The 25,331-nt window shown below is 39.4% G+C and overlaps 1 protein-coding gene across 2 annotated transcripts in view; it reads right to left on the reverse strand.

The window, feature by feature from the left end:
- akap12b (A kinase (PRKA) anchor protein 12b) overlaps positions 1-20,072 on the reverse strand; it is a 61,246-nt gene extending 41,174 nt beyond the window's left edge. For both annotated transcript variants that reach the window (XM_053242028.1, XM_026923781.3), the window contains exon 1: positions 19,780-20,072. In XM_053242028.1, the coding sequence (XP_053098003.1) occupies positions 19,780-19,887 (108 nt within the window). In that variant the 5' untranslated portion in view covers positions 19,888-20,072. The remainder of the gene's footprint in view (positions 1-19,779) is intronic.
- Between the last annotated feature and the right edge of the window lie 5,259 nt (positions 20,073-25,331).

The following is a 25,331-nucleotide window of genomic DNA, read 5'->3' on the forward strand; positions in this document are numbered from 1 at the left end:
CTTTCAAAGATAAAAAGACATCAGGATTTCAGTTATGGCACTGGTGCTGTAAAGTAGAGAGTTGAAAGTGAAGCATTTTAGCGAAACCAAGAACACCAGCACCACCAAGAGTCATATAAAACACAAAACAAAACAGAATGATATGAAGAAGTGAGAAGCAAGGCTGGGGCTGATTTCTTTCTAGCCCAGACTGTAGATTCATACAGACCAGCAGGGACAGTTTTTTGGTTGTCCTTCAGGGAGAAAACCCTAAACATAAAGTTTCCCAATCAGAAAAGGTTCCAAACTCCAACGCTAAGAACCCAAAACTAAACAAAGAAACATTTTCAAGAACCAGTTTTTATCCTAGGCTAGGAAACTAGCAAATTGAACATATACACATAGAGGAGAGACTGAGATATTGAGTGGGTTCTAAAAACAGCTCTGCAGGATTGAGAAAAGATTCATAATCCTGAACTCTGAATAGGAGAAGAAGTTATCTAGTGAGAAGTCAAACCTGGAATCTTCCAAGCTGTAGCCAGACATACTCGTTATCCATTGAACACACTGCTCAGTAGTGTGATTAAATAATCTGATCAGAATTTAAACAGGGTTTTATTTTTCATTATGAATACAGGTTACTGCCCCCTCCTGGTGTGGAGAGTTGTTTTCATTTTACGCAGGTGCAGAACGTACACACATGCTGGATGTTGGCTCTCATTTTTCTTTTTTTTAATGTAACCGTCAAGTGCAACTTTTCACAACAGACACAAGGCGGTGGGAAATGATCTCCAGTCTGGCATTCCGACATCCGCTTGGTGTGTTACTCTTCCTTTCTCATTACCATTGCTTGATTCCCTTTCTTCAATCTGTATCTACACAGGGACAGAACCATCTTCTATATCAGGGGTGTTCAATTAAAATTTCTGAAGGTCCAGTTACATAAAATTCTTTGCTTCCAAAGGTCTGAATAAGTGACTAACATGACTGAATGATGCCACCTTTTAATGCTTAACCATTAACAATCAGTTTATGACTATAAATAAGACAATTTGATGTTTTCTTTCATAGTTACCACTTTTGACTAGTGCCATGGACTTCTCTACATCTACATCTATTCCGAATTTGATGTGGGGAAAATAAATGCATAGTTCTCATTTGCTTTAAACATTTGGTTTTTGTCACCACATCACTAATCAGACCAGAAAAGTTAAACAAAACGTGAAAGTCTGTAAAAACTCTCCCTTTGTGATCTAATCTCTCTAGCCCTGTTGCTAGTCTCTGGTCCGATGAGCTGCCTTCAGCTAAAACTTTACATAAATACATGTGATCGTCTGTAACAGAGAAATCTGCTACAAAAGCCGAACTGGTTCACGTTTAAAAAACTGGAGTCGCTGAACTATGGCCATTTTTACATACTGCCTCTGCTACAGTATGTTCCCAAGGACGTAGTTCGGTACACGGTTCACATCCAAACTGCAGTCTGCCTGGTGACTTGCCCTGATAAATCTGACCTCATCTGTATCGTCCACCACTCATTCCTCCCTAATAACCACCCTGACACACACACACACACACACACACACATATATCCCCCTGGACTTGACTTCCTGGTGAATCTTAAGCATGAGGGTGTGTCTCAGACTGTCCCAGTTTCAGTAACACACAATCAGAAAATCTTCTCTTCCCTTCTCTCTCCCTCTCTCTCTCTCTCTCTCTCTCTCTCTCTCTCTCCCTCGGGTCCTTCAGCGTCTCTGATTTAGACCTCACAACTCACTGAAGAAAGAGGCTCTCTGACTGTAATGCTTTCTTTCACCCCACATAGAAAAACAATCATTGGGAATTTAAAGTGGATTTCTACTGGGGATAATTAAATTATGGAGATATGGGTCAGGGAATTAAAGCTGGCTGGATTTAGAACAATGAATGAACAATGAACAGAGATATGACCTACTTTCTCAATTAAAACAAAATCTGGATTTTGGATTTTATAACCGATACTTTTCACACAAAAAAGCCTTCAATATGCACTGTCTGGCAGTGAAGACGTGAATTTTTCATGGTGCAATCAAACAATAACTCATTGTTGGAGCAGAGACACGGAGTTCTCGTTTACAGTGTGATTGGATAAAACAGCGCGTGATCACATTATCCAACTTAAACAGATACAAAACAGTGCCAAACAAAGGCACAATCATTCTCACGTTTTTTTAATTTATTTTAATGTTATTGTGGAGCAAGCATGTTACCATACACACACACACACACACACTCACAAACACACACTCAAACACAGCTTTAGATCATCACAAAGTGATTAAAACAGTCTTCATCAAGTTAATGATTAAAAACCTTCAGCTGACACTTGCTATGTCTTAATGCCTTTATACCACTGTTGCATGCTCAAATCTGATTGGTCAGAAGGTGTTGATCAAATTTCATCACTGACAGTAGTGCAGCTGCAAATCACAGGTTTATATTAATGCACTCCTTCTAATATTTTATAGTTTCTATAGTAACAGCTCGTTCACAGGGACTTGTACGGTGGACGCTCCACGTAAACTGATAAAAAAAAACTTGTATAATTGTAGATACGATGAAGTTTTCTGAAAGATGTTTGTTTAACACTAATGGAAGGAGTCTCCAGTGTTAGCACAGGACATAAAGCTGAAACTTCACGTTTTCCAACATGGAAAATTCTTGTTGTGATTTTCTAGTTTCTTAGTAACAAGCTACAATTTTTTTTATTATCTTCAATAGAATGACAAAGAACACCTGTTTACAGCTGCTATAACGTAAGTGATAACAGGAACTTGTTTTGCAGATGTTCCACAACATGCAACTATAACTGGATAAAAATACTTGTTATTGTTTAATAAATTTAAAGTGCTGTGGTATAAGAGGAATAAATACTTCAGGACGTGCTGCTGTTGGAAAATAATCAGCTTCAAGGTGGTAACACAAACTCCATTTCTGCACACCACCCCTTCATTGGGTTAACTCTTTTCCTATAACGCACCCCAAGTGTTTTACTCCTTACATAAATAAAAGACCTACTGCATGAAGACATGTATATTTCATCCATTTATTCAAAATAGGCTTTTGGATAATGCTATGTACAGAAAAGGCCTCTAAGCGACTTCCATGTTTATGGGTCTGAGCTGGAAGTGTCGAAAATGTGTTCACATGAGAGGAATCATAGTTATAAACATGCAGTGACAAAAAAAAAACAGGCAATGATCATGAACGTAGGTGGTGGTGGTGGGTGTGTGTGTTTGTGCGTGATAGTGTAGCGTGTAGCTGTCTAGAGTTTGTACTTTATACCGAATAATTGGATTTCACCACTTCAAGATTGTTTTTAGAAATGATTCAAATTTCCCTTGAATATCCCTACATATTGGGGATCTTTGTCTAGTTTGTCTCCATTTTGGGCAGATTAACAGAAAACCAGGTCGGATCTCTTATGTGTAGATTCAGTAAATAATACCATCAGGGCAAAGTTGTCCAGCTTGCTGTACACCTTATTTTTAATGGAAAGAGAATGATTTGTGGCAAGCTGAAGCTTGGGAAAAAAAACTGTACCATCATACCAAATGTTAAGTGGGTAGTATTAAACGACCTCCTACCATCCCACACTACACGTTAGCATTTACACTACTCTTTTAGAAACCATTTCACCCTGTTGATATCAGAGTGATGTGCAAACTTCCAGGCAATAAATAAAAGATTTATCAACTCTCCCACGATTTTAACATGTGCATGCTCAGCATTGCTCATACACACGTGTCTCTTACACACACACACACACACACACACAAATAGATACACACCCCTTTTCCAGGAAAGCAGGTTCAGTGTAATTTATCAACGGGTTCCAGTTATGATTTGTTCATTCAAGGATGAGGAATGCTGGCCTCCCATTCCACACCGTGAAACTCAACAGTCCACCACAGACTCACACGAGAGACAGTGTTTATGAAATATGGATGGAGAGGAGAACGACAGAGAGAGAGAGAGAGAGAGAGAGAGAAGAGTGGTAGGCTGTAGATGGATGAGTTCTGAGTGTCTGGGTATTCTGGGATATGTTTCAGACAAAAACGAAAACCAACTCAAAACTAATATTCATTTTTACCAACGTATTTTTTCTTTATTTAATTGTCTTTACCACAGTTAATGCAAAACAAAAAAAAGATTCAGGACATCGGTATTTCCTGCTATTATTTAGTCCAATTAATTAAGGCTACAAAACACTTCGGGGCATGCCTGTCATGAAGTGGAGTTACTGTTTAAATAAAGTTTTTATTCCTCTAACACTTCATACGTATTATCCCTTTACAGTGACATGTAATGTTGTATTACGTAGGGGTTGTACGAAAAATGACATCAAGTGAAAATATCTTGATTATAGTCAGATTTATCTAGCATGTCCTACTATAAGATTACAATAAACCAAAATAAAATTATTAAACCATTTTTTACATTAATTTTAAGATTGAAAATTTTTCTCATTTTAAGCATTTATTTCTAGAAAGAAGCAAACTTATCTGCCAATAGAATAAGAAACCCTATGGGGTTAAATAACAGCACCTAACAGGCTGAATAAGCTGATTTAGGAATAATCTCATAATATGAAACATTAGCTAAATTTGCCCATATTCAAGATATTGTCACTTTGCTAAGATATCATTATTATTCACTTCTGAATTCACTTCTGAATGCAGACACAGGTAATAAGAGCACTAACCAGATGCAGATACAGATAGACACAGAGGCATTGTGTTACACCTCTAATAAACACATGTTTATAAGTCTGAGGTAGTACCTCACAAAGATATATAAAAGTATGTGTGCACTCTAATAGGGTTTTGTGTTACTTTTACAAAAACAATAAGCACTAAAACAGTTAAAATCCCACCATCAGTCCTGGCAGTGTTGCTGATATTTCCACTAAATCTCACCTTGGCCATCTCCCCTTTTCCAGGAACGAAAGTGGATCCGCTCGTGTTTGTTTTGCTGAGGATTTGAATGGGAACGGATCCTGTCCACGATGAAGGCTTAAAGATCAGCAGCACTGCCAGAGGAAGTCCTGTGGAGAAGCAGTACTCTAAACTGCTCAACACTATCCTGCACTAAACGGACCCAATTGACCACAAACTCCACCTCGCATCACAACCGCAGTCATTCAGCCAGACAAGCAGCACCACGGCACCCAACCGTACTGTTACACAGAGTTTACATGGGAAAATGTGTGCTGTATAATATATAAAAAAAAGTGTGGAAGTGTGTTATGTAAGGAATAAAACACTCTTATAAGAAAAAATGTTGCACTGTTATAGGAATATAATCTATGTTAAAGTTAGACGTTTTAACACAATTTAGACACACTCTTGCCTTCGTGTGCATTCACTGAGGTCATCATGGTGTTATAAGTGTCGATAATGGAGGCAAAGAGCTAGCAAGTGAAATAAAAGCCATGACATCAGCTGAACTTATCCACCACTTCAAATCGATGAAAGTGGTGGGGAGCAGCTGGAGTGCACATGGCGTCATATTAGCACATTTACAACATGAGAGATACAGGCATCATCATTCTGACTGCACTGTACATCATTACTGCTGTAAACCTCCACACTGTACATCATTACCACTGTACACTTCCACACTATACATCATCACCACTGCAAACCTCCACACTGTACCACATTGTTTCATTACCACTGTAAAAATCCACACTGTACATCATTACCACTGTACACTTCCATACTATAGATCATTATCACTGTAAACCTCAACACTGTAACACACTGTTTCATTACCACTGTAAAAATCCACAATGTAGATCATTACCACTGTAAACCTCAACACTGTAACACACTGTTTCATTACCACTGTAAAAATCCACACTGTACATCATTACCACTGTAAACCTGCACACTGTACATCATTACCACTGTAAACCTCCACACTGTACATCATTACCACTGTAAACTTCCACACTGTACATCATTACCACTGTAAACCTCCACACTGTACATCATTACCACTGTAAACTTCCACACTGTACATCATTACCACTGTAAACCTGCACACTGTATATCATTATCACTGTAAACCTCCACACTGTACATCATTACCACTGTAAACTTCCACACTGTACATCATTACCACTGTAAACTTCCACACTGTACATCATTACCACTGTAAACCTGCACACTGTATATCATTATCACTGTAAACCTCCACACTGTACATCATTACCACTGTAAACTTCCACACTGTACATCATTACCACTGTAAACTTCCACACTGTACCACACTGTATCATTACCACTGTAAACCTCCTCCCTGTACATCATTACCACTGTAAACCTCCACACTGTACATCATTACCACTGTACACTTCCATACTGTAGATCATTATCACTGTAAACCTCAACACTGTAACACACTGTTTCATTACCACTGTAAAAATCCACAATGTAGATCATTACCACTGTAAACCTCCACACTGTACCACACTGTATCATTACCACTGTCAAAATCCACACTGTACATCATTATCACTGTAAACTTCCACACTGTACATCATTACCACTGTAAACCTCCACACTGTACCACACTGTATCATTACCACTGTAAACCTCCTCACTGTACATCATTACCACTGTAAACCTCCTCACTATACATCATTACCACTGTAAACCTCCACACTGTACATCATTACCACTGTAAAAATCCACACTGTACATCATTACCACTGTAAACCTCCACACTGTACCACACTGTATCATTACCACTGTAAACCTCCTCACTGTACATCATTACCACTGTAAACCTCCTCACTATACATCATTACCACTGTAAAAATCCACACTGTACATCATTACCACTGTAAACCTGCACACTGTACATCATTACCACTGTAAACCTGCACACTATACATCATTACCACTGTAAACCTCCACACTGTACATCATTACCACTGTAAAAATCCACACTGTACATCATTACCACTGTAAACCTGCACACTGCACATCATTACCACTGTAAACCTGCACACTGTACATCATTATCACTGTAAAAATCCACACTATACATCATTACCACTGTAAAAATCCACACTGTACATCATTACCACTGTAAAAATCCACACTGTACATCATTACCACCATAAACCTCCACACTGTACATCATTCTCAAATTAGATCAGTAATGACTCAGTATTGGCTCAGTAACAAATCAGTACTGAATCAACCCCTTAAATGCTCACCATATTATTTATTCATTGTAAGTTAGGTATGAAACACTTTGACACAAACAACTTGCCAGGGATTACAAATTTTAATGTATTAATGAAATGAATGGCACATCATCGATTTTATCCATTTATAGTTACATTTAATGCTGTGAAACATCTGGAAAACAAGTTAGTTTGTTATCACTTATGTCATAGCGGTTCTTCAAGAATAAGCACTGATTTAAAGAAGATGTTATTTGACTCTAGATGACGGTTTCCTGTTCTCTCTGGTCCGTTCATCACCTTGTTTGCTTTCTTTCTCTCTCACATTTTCTGTATCCATGATGTGTTTTATGTAACTTGCGTGCTCATTAGGCTTTCATGTGGTTGAAATTTGCTGGGAAAAAAAGTAAGCTAAATGAGAGAATGAGAAGAAAGTGTGGGACTGAGGGGGAAAGTGCACCTCTTTCTGTTTGGACTGCATACAAACAGGTTCATTCTTCTGGAAGAGAAGAGAAAAGAAAGAGAGAGAGAGAGAGAGTTGGCATTGGTCTGAAGTATCACACACTCTGCTGGAAAAGGCCTTGAGGAAAGAATGGATAATGAGAAAGAAAATCTCTTTCTCTTTATTTTCCATGGATTACTAGGAACCAGTTATTATGGGCCAAGCTATTCAAAATAGATAAACATAAGATTAGCAGTCACCATGCTAATCTTATAAAGATATGATCTTAAAAGCAAAACAGGAATATTATTTTTAGTTCAACTCTGAATGCAACAGCTAGATAATTCAATATACAATTTATTTATACCTGATTTTCTAATATTGTTGACTCTGGATAGAAAATGGCAACCTATTAAACTACTTAAGGAAAGTAAATCTGGACCACTTAAGTGAACCAAAGATGTAGAGCCAGTTTATTAAATGTCTTCATTAGCCATTAGCCTGAGTTTCTATATCTGTGTTCTAATTCTTTCATTATATACTTAAGTCAGTTTTGAGATACTTAAACGTTTCTGGTCCTTATACGCACATGACTCCATTATTTCTTTCCATCACCTCATTTCCTCACTCCTTCAGCAGGTCTCTCAGGCATATGTGCATCCTTAACCTAACTGAATTACCTAAAGTGCCTCCCAGCTGGAAGTGAGTTAATCTTCTGAGTCACGGGATGTATATCAGCGTATTTCACGTTCCGCACGTGATTCAAGGCAAATACAGTTATAAGGGCTTTGACATTTCTTTAATATGGCAAAATGCTCTGAAATTTAAACATAATTACTCATAAAATACATATTCATAATTTCATGATCAGTGCAGACCTTAATATATATAGATATAGATAATATAGATAATCAAATAGAACTGGATTTCTTTCTCTTAATAAAGATATTCATAAGTAAGGAATAAAACACTCTGGGTCACGCTGTTGTAAGAAACTAATCAATGCCTGGGTGGTGTGATGAAGCAGAGTTACTGTGGATTAATGTCCTATAACAGCACTTCCAGAAGTGTTTTATTCCCCTGTACCACAGCACATCGATTACAGGACATCAGTTTACTTTTTATCCAATTATAGTTACACTTAATGTTGCAGAACATCCGAGAAACAGGTTCTCACTTACATTATACAGTACAGCTGTAAACAGTCATGCCCACACTCGCCTCTCTTTTTACTCTCTCTTGAATTTAATAAGACTTGTCAAGTTACGAAGAAACCACAAGGCATAAACTCGTCTATCCTGAAGACTTTGCCGTGTCAGAAAACTTTAAGTTAGGGTTTTACCCCTGACTGTTATAAAGCTTTGAAAGCTAAAAATTTTCAGAGAAAAAAACCAAAAGAAAATATTAAAAGGGTAATATACTGTACATCAAGTAAGACTTCAAATCATTTAAAAATAATCCACTTTGTGACATTTTTGTCCACATTGTGCAGCAGTAAAGAGATCCTCTGCACTACATGGACATTAAATCAAAACGAGCAAATCTCTCAACGAACCCAGCATCGACAAGTTAACACCTGAGATGCAGGGAACTGCTTCATCATCGTTTAGATGTGTTACTGACACTGCTAAAAATAATACAGACTCGTTATTAACACCACTCTCTCCAGCGCTGCAGTAACACATGCTTCTTTCAGTTAAAAAAACATGCACTAAATATATCACCAACCTCCATATCAATCAAACAAAAAGCAAACTGTTTTCTCATGATCTTTACCACTCTGGGCCGCACTGAGCCAGGCCTGAGAGTGAAGGCTGGTACACACCACAACAGCGTTTAGTCACTGATCCTCGGAAAACGGCCCACAGTTCCATCGTATCTTATCATGGCATAATATCCTCCTGACAGCTACTGACACTTTATCAGGTTCTTGCTATTCTCTGATAAACACACACTTATCAGTACGACCAATCGACTGACTCACTGATAAACAGATTCCATGCATTCGTGTTTTGGTTTCTTTTACTTCAATGTGATGTTTACTGTTAAATATATCACAGCTGCAAATCACAGGTTTATATTAATACACACGTGTAAATGTGTGTAATTGTTGATATGAAGTTTTCTGTACGGAGACGTTTATCTCACGTTTATGGAAGGAGTCTCCAGTGTCAGTGCTTTGTGCTGTCGCTTTTCCTCCACAGGAAAGTCTTCAGGACAGAGGAGGTTACATTTTGCGGTTTCTTTTTTTACTTCAAGAGAGAGTAAAAAGAGAGGCTGGTGAGGGTACGACAGTTTATAGCTGCTATAACGTACATGATAACAGGAACTAACTTGTTTTTTGGATGTTCTGCAACATTAATCATAACTACAACGTGGATAAAAAGTATGACAGTATGTCTTTCTATAATAAAAAAATGTAATGGTTGGCAAATTGCTGTGCTATAAGCGGAATAAAGCACTTCAAGACATGCTGTTACAGGAAACATTAACATCACACCACCCCGTAGTTTATTATTTTCCTATAACTACACACCCTGAGTGTTTTATTATGTTGTCCACTGATTGTCTGGAATTTATCACTGTTTATGCTACATACTCTCCTGTCTGCTGTAACATTTAAGTCATACAAGTGGCCACTTGCTGAACAAGCGAAGAAGGAAATAGAGATAAGCAGATTTTTAAACAGGAACACACTTGCCCCCGGTATTACACGTAATGAGATTCGTATCAGTTTAACCCAGCAGATCAAATCTTATGTTTTTGGAATAAGTTTTATAGCAAAGTATTTTACCGTGACATTTATGTTGACTCAATCCCTCGTCAATCCAGGGGGCCATCTAACAAACTTAATAAAAATACAACTTCACTGTCCGAAATAAAACATTAAAAACCCTGCGTTTGTGGAAACAATAATAAGAATTAATCCCAAACCCTCTCTTCTTTGACTAGAGCTTGTGATTTAGCAAGCTAACAGTAGCCAGCTAGCTTGCGACTGTCTCTGTGTGCTGCTGTGTTTGCAGCTGTATGCTGTAGCTAACTAGCTTAAACACGGAGTCAGAAATCTAACTAAAAAATGCTGCATTTGTAGAAACACACAAATTCTTTATGACAAACCATGTTCAACTAGTGCATGTGTTTCGATTAGCTGGCTAAGAGTTTGCTGTTGTAACTCTCGCCACTTTTATAGTAATTTTCTGGCTAACTGTCTTACGTTCATACGATATTAGCAGTGCATTAGCTAGCTAGTATTAGCCAATTTAACGTCTAACCTACGGAGATTTTATGAGTGTGCTGGATGTATTATACATGATTACAAAATGACAAAACTCCCTACCTATAGTGAATTAAGTGTGTCTTTGGGCACTCTAACTTGGTGAATGCACTCTTTGTCACTTTTCGAGGAATGGCCTTTTAAGGAAGACAGATCTTCCTCTTCTAAGTTTTTTACATATTTCTCCAGCCACCAAAGAACTTAAATATAATCAGTCCTTCGGAACAGACATAATGTCTGGCCTCCATCTAGCTCTTATTTAGACAAATCCTCCAGGACTGACAGATGGAAGAGGACAGTCTCAGTCCCTTCATTATAACCACTTATAATCACTTACACACTGTTACACACTGCACATGGGATCAGATTAGCATTGTTCAGAGTGAGAGTTGCTCTTTAAATAGTATTTAACCTTTCAAAATATGTGCATATTAAAGACAAAAAAACCCACATTTTACTTTTAATTGCCTAACGTAAGTCTGTTAGATTAGTTAAACTTTTTGGCCAAATAAGACTTGATATAAACTATATCTTGATATAAACTTGATATAAACTTGACTATAAATAAATATGTGTCATATATAGTATACTTTATGTATATGTTATTTATATCTAGATTTTCTAATTACCACAGTGCTGTCGAATTGTGAATTCTGATTGGTCAGATTGTGGTGTTGAATCATTTTCATTCATTTTAACAGCAGCTCTGACAATAATAACAGCTCATTCACAGGGACTTGTAGGACACGACGCTCCACATTAAACAGATTAAAAAGAAAACGTGTAATTGTTGATATGGTGAAGTCTTCTGTAAGAAGTTTATTTAACATTTATGGAAGGAGTCTCCAGTGTCAGCACACTGTAACACTCAATGGTAAAGCTGTAACATAAAGTTTTCTGACATCTTCAAGAGAGAGAAAAAGACTGTTGAGGGAAGGACAGTTTATAGCTGAAATGGGATAACAGGATCTAAATGATAACAGGAGCTAACTTTTTTCTGACATTTTTTCTGACAACATAAACATTAAATGTAACTAAAAATGGATAAAAACTATCACACGTCTTTCTTAAATAAATTTAAAAAAATGTTAGGGTTGGCAATAAATAAAAATATTGTTAGTGTTGGATATTGGAGAATAATTAACTTTAACTCACTAACAGCATCTCCACTTCATCACACCATCCTGTTGTTAATTATTTTCCAATAATGGCACAACACAGAGTGCTTTATTTCTTACATATATTTTTATATATGACTTGAATTGAATTTTAAACCGGTTAAAATTGGATGGTCATAATACACACCACAGTTCATGGATAGAGGAAAACAGAACCTGTTTCAACCTCAATAACAAAGCATGTCTCTCTCTTTTCTCTCTCTTCTCTCTATCTTTCACTCTCTTTTTCACTTTCCCGCCGCCCTGTATTTGATCTCTCTCTCGCTCTCGATTTGGGCCGCTGCACATACGGCGCCCCAGAGCCTCAAGAGCTGTCCCTCTGGCCCATCCTCAATGGACCCTCTGTATTCTCTCTCTCTCTCTCTCCTATCCTCTCCTCTCCTCCCCTCCCATCCTTTATGACTCTTATCTGATTGCTTACTCTTCCACACCACCCGTCTCTCATTACACCTCTGTACACGATGGCCTCATGCAGTTCCTCATGCTGTAACCTAACATATGCTTACTGTGTCATAACTCTTGGCTCAGATAAAGGCCTTAATAACCAGCCATTAGCAAATATTAAATTATTCAAGGAAAAAAGAAAGAGAGGGAGAGAAAGAGAGAGAGATAAAGATCGATCCATAAAGGTTTTATAAGGGCAGAAAAATAGCAGCTCCAGACTCGGCTGTTTTTTAAACGGATTGGGTAACTCATAAGCCGAACCCGTTGTTTTTATTCTCTATCTGATTTTTTTTCCTTTTTTTATTGCATGTCATTTCAGAGCCACGTTTAGAGAGGAAAAGGGAGAGAGACATTGCTAAAATTCCAGCGTCGCCCGAGAGGAAGTTTATCGACCACATCTCCAGTACAGCGCCTCACACAAACATGCACTCATATCACTTGCTCATACACACGTACACAGCTGAAATGATGGCTTGTCTAGTGGCTGTCAGACCACACCTGTTCAGATCATAAGTAAAATTTCTGAAGCACCTTGTAGCATCTTAACAAGCAAAGCATTATCAGTTATGAAAGGTGGTGTGATGATTACTGTTACTGTTACCATCCTGAATTCGATTATTTTCCCATGATAGCACAAGTACAGAAGTGTTTTATTCCTCCAATACCACAGCAATTTCCTGATGATTACAAATTTTTTATTTATTAAAGAACAAAACGTTCTAATTTTTGTCCATTTAATGTTGTGAAACGTTCACGAAGCAAGTTATTTCCTGTTCTCACTTACGTTATAGCAGCTATAAACAGTCTTTCCCTCAACAGCCTCTCTTTTTTCTCTCTCTTGAAATTAATAAAACAAAAAAACTCAGCATTATTATACATTACTATACAAGCTATGTATAACAGCTTAATTCATTTAATGATGAGGAATGTGGTGAGACCTCAAGGCCGCTGATGTCAAATTGCACAAGACAGGAACAGGAACTCAAACTGGGGGAACATACAATCATCTCAGTGTTCATCGTTGAACCCCTTCCACCACAATACCGCTTTCAGCCTACTCACAGACTTGCGTTGCAAATTTTCATATCTGACATTCCAACAGCAAAACCGCAGCGTTGCCAAAAAAAGTGCCCCCTTAAAAAAGCCCCCCGAAAAAATATCTGAGAGGGCCTCAGGGTGAAAAGAAGCGAGAGAGGTTAAGAGCAAAACAAGAAACGGGTTTATTATCAAGGCAGGCCCTTGAGTGTTTTAAAACTCTGCTAAATTATTAAAGATTATTGCGGAAATAGAAAGCCATGTTTGACCCTGTTGGCAACAGGGTTCTGAGAAAGGCCATTATGAGTATTAATAAATAAACACTGGACTGAGCTGAAAGATATTACAAGAACATGCAGAGATGAAATTGATGTTTGATGCTAGAACACCCAGTTTGACAAAAGTCATTTGAATGATCATTATGTGATATGTATGCATCAATAGTGATACTGGTATCAAACATTGGTGCAATACCTTCCTCATTTACTTATATTCATAAAAAAAATTCTTCAATACCAATTGTCAAGACCAGGTGATACTATGTGATATAAGCTTAGTGTTTGCTGTCGAGCTAATGAACAGACGACAGCCGATTTTACGATTAATGCTAGTAATCAAAGCAAAGCAGACCACAAACTGTGCTCTGAGGAGGAACTACAGCAACTTCACACAATACAACTGGAAAAAAAAACATCTTAAACATAAAACTCAGAGGAGTTGAGGAGGAGTTTGTTGCTCGTAGCAAACGCTAAGTGAAGAAAAATGTCTAGACAACACTAGGTGAGTGAAAATAACACCTCTTACCCAGTATGCTGTTCTTGACAATTAGCTGCTATTGGTCATTAACAACAAGGGACTTAGACGCAATGAAAATGTAAACATACTGTACTTACAGCTGTACAGAAGTATTGAATTACAGTGATGCTTCCCTCTACGTGGAGCCAAAATGTGCCAGTAAAATACACCGATCAGCCATAACATTAAAACCACCTGCCTAATACTGTGTAGGTCCCACTTGTGCTGCCAAAAAAGCTCTGACCCTTCAAGGCATGGACTCAATAAGACCTCTGAAGGTGTGCTGTGGTATCTGACACCAAGATGTTAGCAGCAGATCCTTTAAGTTCTGTAAGTTGCGAGGTGGGGCTTCCTTGGATCGGACTTGTTTGTCCAGCACATCTCACAGATGCTCGATCGGCTTGAGATCTGGGAAATTTGGAGGCCAAATCAACACTTTGAACCCATTGTCATGTTCCTCAAACCATTCCTGAACAATGCAGTGTGGCACGGTGCTTTATCCTGCTGAAAGAGGCCACTGCCATTAGGGAATACCGTTGCCATGAAGGGGTGTACTTGGTCTGTAACAATGTTTAGGTAGGTGGTACGTGACAATTTAACATCCTCTTGAATGCCAGGACTCAAAGTTTCCCAGCAGAACATTGCCTAGAGCATCACACTGCCTCTGCCAACTTGCCTTCTTCCCATAGTGCATTCTGGTCCCATCTCTTCCCCAGGTAAGCGACGCACATGCACCCGGCTGTCCACGTGATGTAAAAGAAAACATTCATCAGACCAGGCCACCTTCTTCCACTGCTCCGTGGTCCAGTTCTGAGGCTCATGTGCCCATTGTAGGAGCTTTCGGCAGAGGACAGAGGTCAGCATGGGCACTCTGACAGGTCTGTGGCTACACAGCCCTATACACAGCAAGCTGTGATGCACTGTGTGTTCTGACACCTTTCTATCAGAGCCTGCATTAACTTTTTCAGCAATTTGTGCAACAGTAGCTCTTCCGTGGGATCAGACCAGACGAACTAGCCTTCACTCCCCATGCGCATCAGTGAGCCTTAGGTGCCCATGACCCTGTTGCCAGTTCACCGGTTGTCCTTCCTTGGACCACTTTTGGTAGGTAATAACCACCTGCCGTTTTGGAGAAGCTCTGACCCAGTCGTCTAGCCATCACAATTTGGCCGTTGCCAAAGTCGCTCAGAAACTTACGCTTGCCCATTTTTCCTGCTTCCAACACATCAACTTCGAGAACTGACTGTTCATTTGCTGTCTAATACATCCCACCCCTTGACAGGTTCCATTGTAAATGAGATAATCAGTATTATTCACTTCATCTGTCAGTGGTTTTAATGTTAAGGCTGATCGGTGTAAATAAATGCCCCCCACAGCATAACAAAGCCACCATTTTTTCCTTTATATTGTCACACATCAGTATCAAACTACATGTGTTTTTTTAATGCCAGGCCAGGGTAAGATTAGCTTTGGCACTTTTCTCTAGTAAAATTGTTTTTTTTGATTTCCACACCAGTTCAATCACATTTAACTGGCATCACATTTACCATATCTATATACCAAAATTGGGATTTAAATGTAAATAAATATCAGAATTGAGTGGCATCTGAGAGTTCCAATTTTGAGATGTGTGTGTATGACATAAATAAGCTTCTTGAGCTGCTGAATATAACACCATTTTCTGTGCTCTAACTCTCAGATTCTGTGGTTTTTTTTTAACACAACATGCTGAATATAGTCTGTTGCTCCCGATGGGATTCCTGATTCTCTGACTGGCAAAACACAATTTTTCCCAGACCCTGCATTTCCAGTTCAACAACATATGGCTTCTTGTTCATTATATTATTTGACAATATGTCTGTATGATATTATAACAGTAGTAAGTGGGATTTAGAACAAGATGTTAGCTTTACTGTAGTTACTGGACAATTCACAGTAGTTACTGAATCTATAGTAATATGCTTTCAGATGAATAATAAGCTCTGTTTAAGGGGTTGAAAAGATCGACAGCAATTAGAGCACAGGATGTTATCACGTGAGACAAAGAATTAAACTCTGAGACAAAGAATTAAACTGATGAACCAGAATTACCCCAGCAATTTTCCAATACTAACAATTTTTACATTTACTTTTTATTTGTTTATAATTACATTTAATGTTGTGGAACGTCTGCAAAACAACATTATCACATATGTCATAGCAGCGATAAACAGTTGTTCCCTCATCAGCTTCTTATTTTTCTCTCTCTTAAACGCTAATTTTCATGTTATCGCTATCGAGAGCTCAGAAAGCTTCCTCTCCACACAGGTAGAGGTTGCAGAAAAATACCACAACCTCTGACTAGCACTTCCTGGCTACTTCCTGCTTACTTCCTGGTTCTGGAGTATTTAAGCTGCTCATACCTTTTTGCTCATTGCAAAGTCTTGCCATCTCTACCATGTGTGTAAGTTCTGAGTCTGAAGCTTTCTGAAGCTTGCTGTGTATTAGACTGTTGCTTTGTTTCGTGGATTACCCTTTGTCCTTGTTTACTGCTGTTGATCTTTGCCTGGATCACATTTTACATTTTATTTTTGACAAGATCTCTACTATAGCTTTTTGCAAATGGATCCTCAAACTGCCTGAAGATGTTGGAAGTTAAAGCTACAGCTTTACCTCTGACTGTTAAGAAGCGCTGGAGACACTGGAGACTCCTTCCATAAATGCTAACGGAAACTTCACCATGTCAACAATTACACATTTTTAATCTGTGTATGTAAATCCTCTGCTATACAAGATCCTGTGTAAGCTGTTACTACAGAAACGATAACATATTAGAACAAGTGCATAAAAACCTGTGATTTATATAAAACTGTGACATTACTGTCAGAGCTGCTGTTACAGAAAATTACTCACCTTCTGACCAATCAGATTTGAGAATTCAACACTACTTTGGCAAATTACAACTAGTTTACAGAGCAGTCATGCAGGCTTACTTGCATTAGTCCAATCCACATTTTATGTGTTTGTTTCAGAGTCCCTCTGCAAGGCACATTTTATGTTTGTCTCTTCAAGCACACTCATTTAACAGCATGCAGGGCTTCATAATGAGCTGATAGTTGAGTCAGGTGTATTATAGAGCTGAGAAATGGCTTAAATGTTCTGGGAAAATGAGAAAATCCAGACGCAGGACTGGTAAACAGTGAGGAAAGAATGTGCAAACAGACACGTAGACAGTGAGACAACGTCTGTGGGTGAGATTATTAAATATTACTGATATACTTCTATACCAGAGCACTGTCAAATTCTGCATTCTGATTGGTCAGAAGGTGTTGATTAGTTTTCTATAACAGCAGCTCTGACAGTAGTGTAGCTTCAGATCACTCACCGGTTTATATTAAAGCACTTGCTCTAATACGTTATCGTTTCTATAGTAACAACTTACACAGGAACGTGTACAGTGAACACTTATTTCTTTATAAAAAGTGTATTTGTTGATATGGTGAAGTTTTCTGTAGGGAGATATTTATTTAAGAACTATGGAAGGAGTCTCCAGATTCAGTGCTTTGTATCAGTCAGAAGTCAAGCTGTCACTTTAAGAAAGTTTCAGGATGGAGGAGTTTACACTTTCCGGTTTCTTTGTAACATGACAAGCATTTTTATCTAAAACCACCTGTACCATTTCTTACGTGCTAACGTTGCATCACTTTTGACTCCTTTAATACCTTTGCACTAATGGTGAAAATGTTGTGTGTGTTTGTGTGTGTGTGAGTTAGTCTAGTAATTAAAATAGAACTGTTGTATAACTGCCTGAATTATATTAAGTAGCTAAGAGACCCCACCTCCAAAATTTTTTCATACAGATTAGGGGGCGGAGCTGAAACCAAAAATAACCCCAAGACTTGAATGATATGTTATGTAAGGAATAACACACTCTGGGATGTGCTGTTATAGGAAAATAATCAACTTCAAGTGCTAGCTCTGCTTCATCACACTACTTTCTAACTTGCAGAGAGAGAGCAAAAGAGTGTTTACAGCTGCTGTAATAAAAGTAAAAACAGGAACTAACCTGTTTCGTGAATGTTCCTCAACATAACATGTAACTGTAAATGGATAAAAACTATGACGTGTAATCGCTGGCAAATTGCTGTAGTATAAGAGGAATAAAGCACTGTTACGTGCTTTTATAGGAAAATAATCAAATACAAAGTAGTGTGATGAAGCAGAGCTAGCACTTGAAGTTGATTATTTTCCTATAACAGCACATCCCAGAGTGTGTTATTCCTTACATAACACATCGTTCCAGTCTTGGGGTTATTTTTGGTTTCAGCTCCGCCCCCTAATCTGTATGAAGAAATTTTGGAGGTGGGGTCTCTTAGCTACTTAATATAATTCAGGCAGTTATACAACAGTTCTATTTTAATTACTAGACTAACTCACACACACACACACACACACACAACATTTTCACCATTAGTGCAAAGCTGTTAAAGGAGTCGAACGTGATGCAACGTTAACTTATAAGAAATGGTACAGGTGGTTTTTGAAAGAATAATTTATATGGTTTTCTGACATGACTGACACGAGGAAACATAATTTAGACATTATTAAACATTTATTATATAAAACATGCAGTTGTTTTAGAAACACATTGTCCTTACCTTCTTTGGGGTTTCAGAGTCACTTTAAAAGGTGAAAGATTGTACAGATTAAGTTGTAATAGAAAAGTGGTGATTAATATTATAATTGGGGATTGTTAGTGATCATAATAAATAAATGAGTGAAGCAGGAATATAGGATTTGTGGTTGTAAAGTTGGAGATTTATGGCTCTGATTCATTACATCTCATTAAGTTATCCACCTGCCTTATTCATTTTAACTGTAAAACAGATCTATATTTAAAGCAGACACACACACACAAACACACACACACACACACACACAGAGCTTAGTGATGCTCCAAACTGTCATGAGAAAATTCTTTATTCACTCAAAATGGTACTAAGGGTACCTTTCCTTGTAGCTTTAGCATGTGCAGTGTCTTTTACCTGGAAAGGTAAAGCTTTAGCTTAAAATCTAATCAGGCTTCAATTATGTACCTTAAATTATTTTTAATTATAAGGTCCATATTTCCAGGTCTAAGTGATGAGGGTACCGCCCCAGTGACAAAGCATGGTACAGTGTAGTACATGTTTTTCTTTCTTTCTTTTTTTTTTTTTTTTCTGAGAGTGAATATTGCAGAGTCATTTAGACGCAACCTGCGCATCTCCTCCACGCGCGCGCGCGCGTGTAGACGCCCGCACACACACAAGCACGCATAAGCTCATGCACGCACGCACGCACGCATGCATGCACGTCGCACTCATATTTATTTATCTTCAGGAGGCTCGCGCTGAAATGTCTCCACGCCGCTTACCTTCGCGTCGTCAGTGTCATCGTCGCCGCCGCGGGTCTCACTCAGGTCCGCGACGCGCTCCTCCTCGGCGCTCTTGGCGTCCTGCTGCGCGGATGTGCTCGCTCCCATCCCGGAGGAAAAAAACAAAACACAAACAAAACGAAACAAAACCGGCACGAACTCGTCCACTCGTCCGCTGTAAGTCGTTATCACAGAGCAGAAAAACAGCAAAACAAAACTACACGAGCAGCAGCAGCAGCAGCACGAGCCTCTGAGAAGGTCGTCTGGCTTCTAGAAGGATGAAGTCGGCTGTGTCCGCAATCACCTTTTCAGGACGCCTCCTCCTTTCCAGACCCGCCTCGCAGCATCAACACACAACAACTGGAGCACACACACACACACACACACACACACACACACACACACACACACCCCACCAGCGCCAGACTCAAGCTTCGTCCCAAACCGCACACTACCCTACTACATAGTATGCTGAACCATTAGGTCACTACAGGTGCCGTACTTCTTCATACACACTATCCAGTACGATAGTATGCGGTTTTGGGACGGATCCCAAGAGTCACTTTTACTGATTCGATTCTTTCGAGCAAGTGATTCGGGTTTTGCTTTGATTCATTTGATTTTCAGTTTTAAAAAAAAAAAAAAAAGAAAGAAAAAAAAATCCACCACAGCAGTTTATTACAGTAGTAAGGAATAAACCACTGTGTGTGGTGTGCTGTTATATAGGAAAATAATCGACGACGGGTTGGTGTGATGAAGGGAATAAGATGTGAGATTAAGGGGAAGGAGAAGAAAAATGAAAAGATGACTAATAAGCTGGGTGTTTACGGGGTTGAAGAGTAAGTAAGGAATAAAATGAGGTGTGCTGTTATAGGAAAATAATCCAAATGAAACGAAAAAGGTACTGTTGCCACCATGAAGTTCATTATTTTCCAATAAAGGCTTGTCCTGAAGTCTTTTTGTCCTCTTATACCACAGCAATCTGCCAATGTTTTTATATATATAATATTTATTTATTTAAGAATGACACGTCATACTTTTTATCTGTTTACAGTTACATTTACTGTTGAAAGGTTTACCAATCTCACCCACCTGCTCCTACAAAAAGGTGATCAATCCCACCCGCTCCTACAGAAAGATGATCAGTCCCACCTGCTCCTACAGAAAGATGATCGATCCCACCCGCTCCTACAAAAAGGTGATCAATCCCATCTGCTCCTACAGAAAGGTGATCAATCCCATCCGCTCCTACAAAAAGGTGATTAATCCCACTGCTCCTACAAAAAGGTGATCAATCCCACCCGCTCCTACAGAAAGATGATCGATCCCATCTGCTCCTACAAAAAGGTGATCAATCCCATCCGCTCCTACAAAAAGGTGATCAATCCCACTGCTTCTAAAAGGTGATTGATCCCACGCACTCCTACAGAAAGGTGATCAATCCCACGCACTCCTACAGAAAGGTGATCAATCCCACCCACTCCTACAGAAAGGTGATCAATCCCACCACTCCTACAGAAAGGCAAGTAATCCCACCTGCTCCTACAGAATGGTGATCAATCCCACCTGCTCCTACAGAAAGGTGATCAATCCCACCACTCCTACAAAAAGGTGATCGATCCTACCCGCTCCTACAGAAAGGTGATCAATCCTACCTGCTCCTACAAAAAAGTGACCAATCCCACCCGCTCCTACAAACAGGTGATCAATCCCACCCGCTCCTACAGAAAGGTGATCAATCCTACCTGCTCCTACAGAAAGGTGATCAATACCACCTGCTCCTACAAAAACGTGATCAATCCCATCCGCTCCTACAAACAGGTGATCAATCCCACCCACTCCTACAAAAAGGTGATCAATCCCACCACTCCTACAAAAAGGTGATCAATCACACCCGCTCCTACAAACAGGTGATCAATCCCACCCACTCCTACAAAAAGGTGATCAATCCCACCACTCCTACAAAAAGGTGATCAATCCCATCTGCTCCTACAGAAAGGTGATCAATCCCACCTGCTCCTACAGAAAGGTGATCAATCCCATCCGCTCCTACAGAAAGGTGATCAATCCCATCTGCTCCTACAGAAAGGTGATCAATCCCACCTGCTCCTACAGAAAGGTGAGTAATCCCACCTGCTCCTACAGAAAGGTGAGTAATCCCACCTGCTCCTACAGAAAGGTGATCGATCCCACTCGTTCCTGCAGAAAGGTGATCAATCCCACCTGCTCCTACAAAAAGGTGATCAATCCCACCCGCTCCTACAAAAGGTGATCAATCCCACCTGCTCCTACAAAAAGGTGATCAATCCCACCCGCTCCTACAAAAGGTGATCAATCCCACCTGCTCCTACAGAAAGGTGATCGATCACACCCACTTCTACAGAAAGGTGATCAATCCCACCTGCTCCTACAGAAAGGTGAGTAATCCCACCTGCTCCTACAGAAAGGTGATCAATCCCACTGCTCCTACAGAAAGGTGATCAATCCCACTCGTTCCTACAGAAAGGTGATCAATCCCACCTGCTCCTACTTTCTTTCTCACCTTCCTTCCTTCCCTCTTTCATTCCTTCATTCTGTTTTTTTCTTTTCCAAACCTTTTCATTTCTGTCATTCTTTCTCTCTTCTATCTGTCTTTCATGCTTCTTCCCCCACATTTCTTCCTTCTGTCTTTTATTCCTGCATATCTATCTGCACTTCTAACAGCACTGTGTATTGTATTTCCTTCTCCTGTATATATATGTCCATTCATCAGGATAACACTTCCAATGCGACTGACCCCTGAGGCAGAATCCATTTTAATCACAGGGTTCACGGTTGAGGGATTGTCTACTCTTTGGCAGAACTGAGACTGAAATTCTCATCACCGATACTCCACTGGCCCAAATGAATGATTGCTAATCACCAGGACCCATGAACACACTTTATGGCACAGAGCTCCTTATCCTTTAAAATACAGTGTTTTGGACATTACTGACTGTTGGCATTTCTCACATGATCTAGCTTAAAACAACTGACCGTACACCTGACCATGTGTTCAGCCCTTTACAGCTTCTGACATATCTTACATGCCTGGAGTGTAAAAGGAGCTGGTGTTACACACACACCACGGTGTGGCTTTCCTGGAAAACTGAACTCTGGAGAAATCCCTGCGCAGTCATCAAGACGTCAGTGCTGACCAGGTTACTGATGGACAAATCAGATTACGCGTGATGTTCAATGGAATAGCAATTTAGCACAAAAACACGATCCAAATCTTTTTCATCACCTTTTCTTTCTCTCTGGTTCAGATTGAAGGCACCTAGCCAGGCTTCTGACAAAAACAACAAAACCAGTCACCTAGCATCAGGAACATTATAATAGAGAACAGATTTGTGGTCTGGATTGTAACCTGGAGGTCGGCTGATTTCTGGCTGCTCCCCCCACACACCAGGTACAATTTCTCATCAAAGCATATTTCTCATCAAAGCATGAGTGTGTGCATGTGAAGGACTAAAACAGAAACTTCTGATCAACACAAAGGCTCTTGGAATGAAATTAAGGGCTGCGTTTCATTCTAAAGAGAATGTGACTACGCCCTGCTTCCTGCACCATCTACTGCACTTTATATCACAGTGATGCTGAATTCTTGAATCTGATTGGTCAGAAGGTGTTGATTAATTTTCAATAACAGCAGCTCTGACAGCAGTTTATATTAATGCACTTGTTTTAGTAACAACTCATTCACAGGGACTGAATGTGAAATCCTTGATCAGGAGACATTTGTTTAACATTTATGGAAGGAGTCTCCAGTGTCAGTGCTTTGTAACAGTCAGAGGTAAAGTCGTAACTTTAGGTTTTCCAGGACAGACGAGTTTTCAACTTCAAGAAAGAAAAAAAAAAAGAGAGACCGGTGAGGGCATGATTGTTTATACTACTGTAACATAAGTGATAACAGGACGTAACTTGTTTTGCAAACATTAAATGTAACTATAAATGGATAAAACGTAAGTGACATAGTAGTAATACATTAAAAATGATAATTATTCGCAAATTGCTGGTATAAGAGGAATAAAATACTTTGGGACATGCTGTTATAGAAAAATAATCAACTTGAAGGTGGTGACAGTAACTCTGCTTCTCATCTCATCTTGCAGCATCACACCATGCTGTCGTTGATTATTTTCCTATAACAACACACCCCCATGTATCCTATTCCTTAAGCGAAATAGGTAAATTTAGATTGCACGTAAAATATCTCTCTTCCTAATCACACAAACGCATTCCAATGTCTAGAATTGTACGCAAGTGTAATCCAAACCTCATTAACTAAAAGGAAATCTGAAAAATGTAGGGGTTTTTTAGCCCACAAAGAAAGCAAAACAAGGAAACAGGAACACACACACTTGTTACAACCACTTCCTACAGCCACATTATTTTTCTACACCGAATAACTTCTCTGAAATGAAAGAAACCCCCAGTTGCCTCGCCTGGCCTCCTCACACTGATGAATTGTGGCTCTCCAGTAGCACAGCAGGAAGCTCAGGATGTGGGTTTTGTGCTTGTGGAAACAAAAAGTTCATGCTATGAGCGGAGGACGGTTCCGCTGGTCAGCTTATTACAGCCGACTGCAGTGACGGAGGCAGCGGGGGCTTACTGAAAAGGTGTGAAAAGCAGCCTGCTGTGTGTGTCTGCTCTCCTGCGTGGGGTTTTAAGAGGCAGCAGGCTTTATCCTCCAACAACCAACAGACGTCAGTGCTTTTTAACGAAGCGGAGATTTTGTTTCCCCCCTTCTTTCATGTTGAATAAGGTGTTCTTGTTCTGTGTGCAAACAATCAGTTAGTCACAACGTGTATTTTTCCTCAACGCTAGAAAAACGTACGTCTTCACACACTTCTCTTACACGAATACAGTATGTGAATAAAGTTCCTCTTCACTTGTTTGTACAACACACTGAAGTTCAGAATATCTGATGTGGAAGCATGTAAAAACCTTTGGTCCCTGAATAGAATGAACTAAAACTACACTTTATGGACAAAAGTATTGGGACACCTGACCATTACACTCATATGTGCTTGCTGAACATCCCATTCCAGAGTTAGGCTTTCCACTAGATTTTGGGGCGTGGCTGTGGTGATTTGTGTTCATTCAGCCACAAGAGCATTAGTGAGATCAGGCGCTGATCTCGAGCGAGGCGGCCTGGTGTGCAGTCTGCATTCCTGCTCATCCCAGAGGTGTTCAGTGGGGTTGAGGTCAGGGCTCTGTGTGCAGGCCACATTCTTCCACACCAACCTTGGCAAACCATGTCTTCATGGACCTCACTTTGTGCGCAGGGGGACTGTCATGCTGAAAAGGATTTGGACTAGACCCCTTAGTTCCAGTGACAGGAAATTGTAATGCTACAGCATACAAAGACATTCAGTACAATTGTGTGCTTCAAACTTTGTGGCAACAGGTTGGGAAAGACCCATATATGGGTGTGATGATCAGGTGTCCACAAACTTTTGATTGAAACTGATTATATATATTTTATTCTTTCCGTATATACAGAATCTTTTGTCTTTTTTAGGACGAGG

This window comes from Pangasianodon hypophthalmus, chromosome 19 (assembly GCF_027358585.1).
Source record: "Pangasianodon hypophthalmus isolate fPanHyp1 chromosome 19, fPanHyp1.pri, whole genome shotgun sequence".
NCBI classification, from domain to species: domain Eukaryota; kingdom Metazoa; phylum Chordata; class Actinopteri; order Siluriformes; family Pangasiidae; genus Pangasianodon; species Pangasianodon hypophthalmus.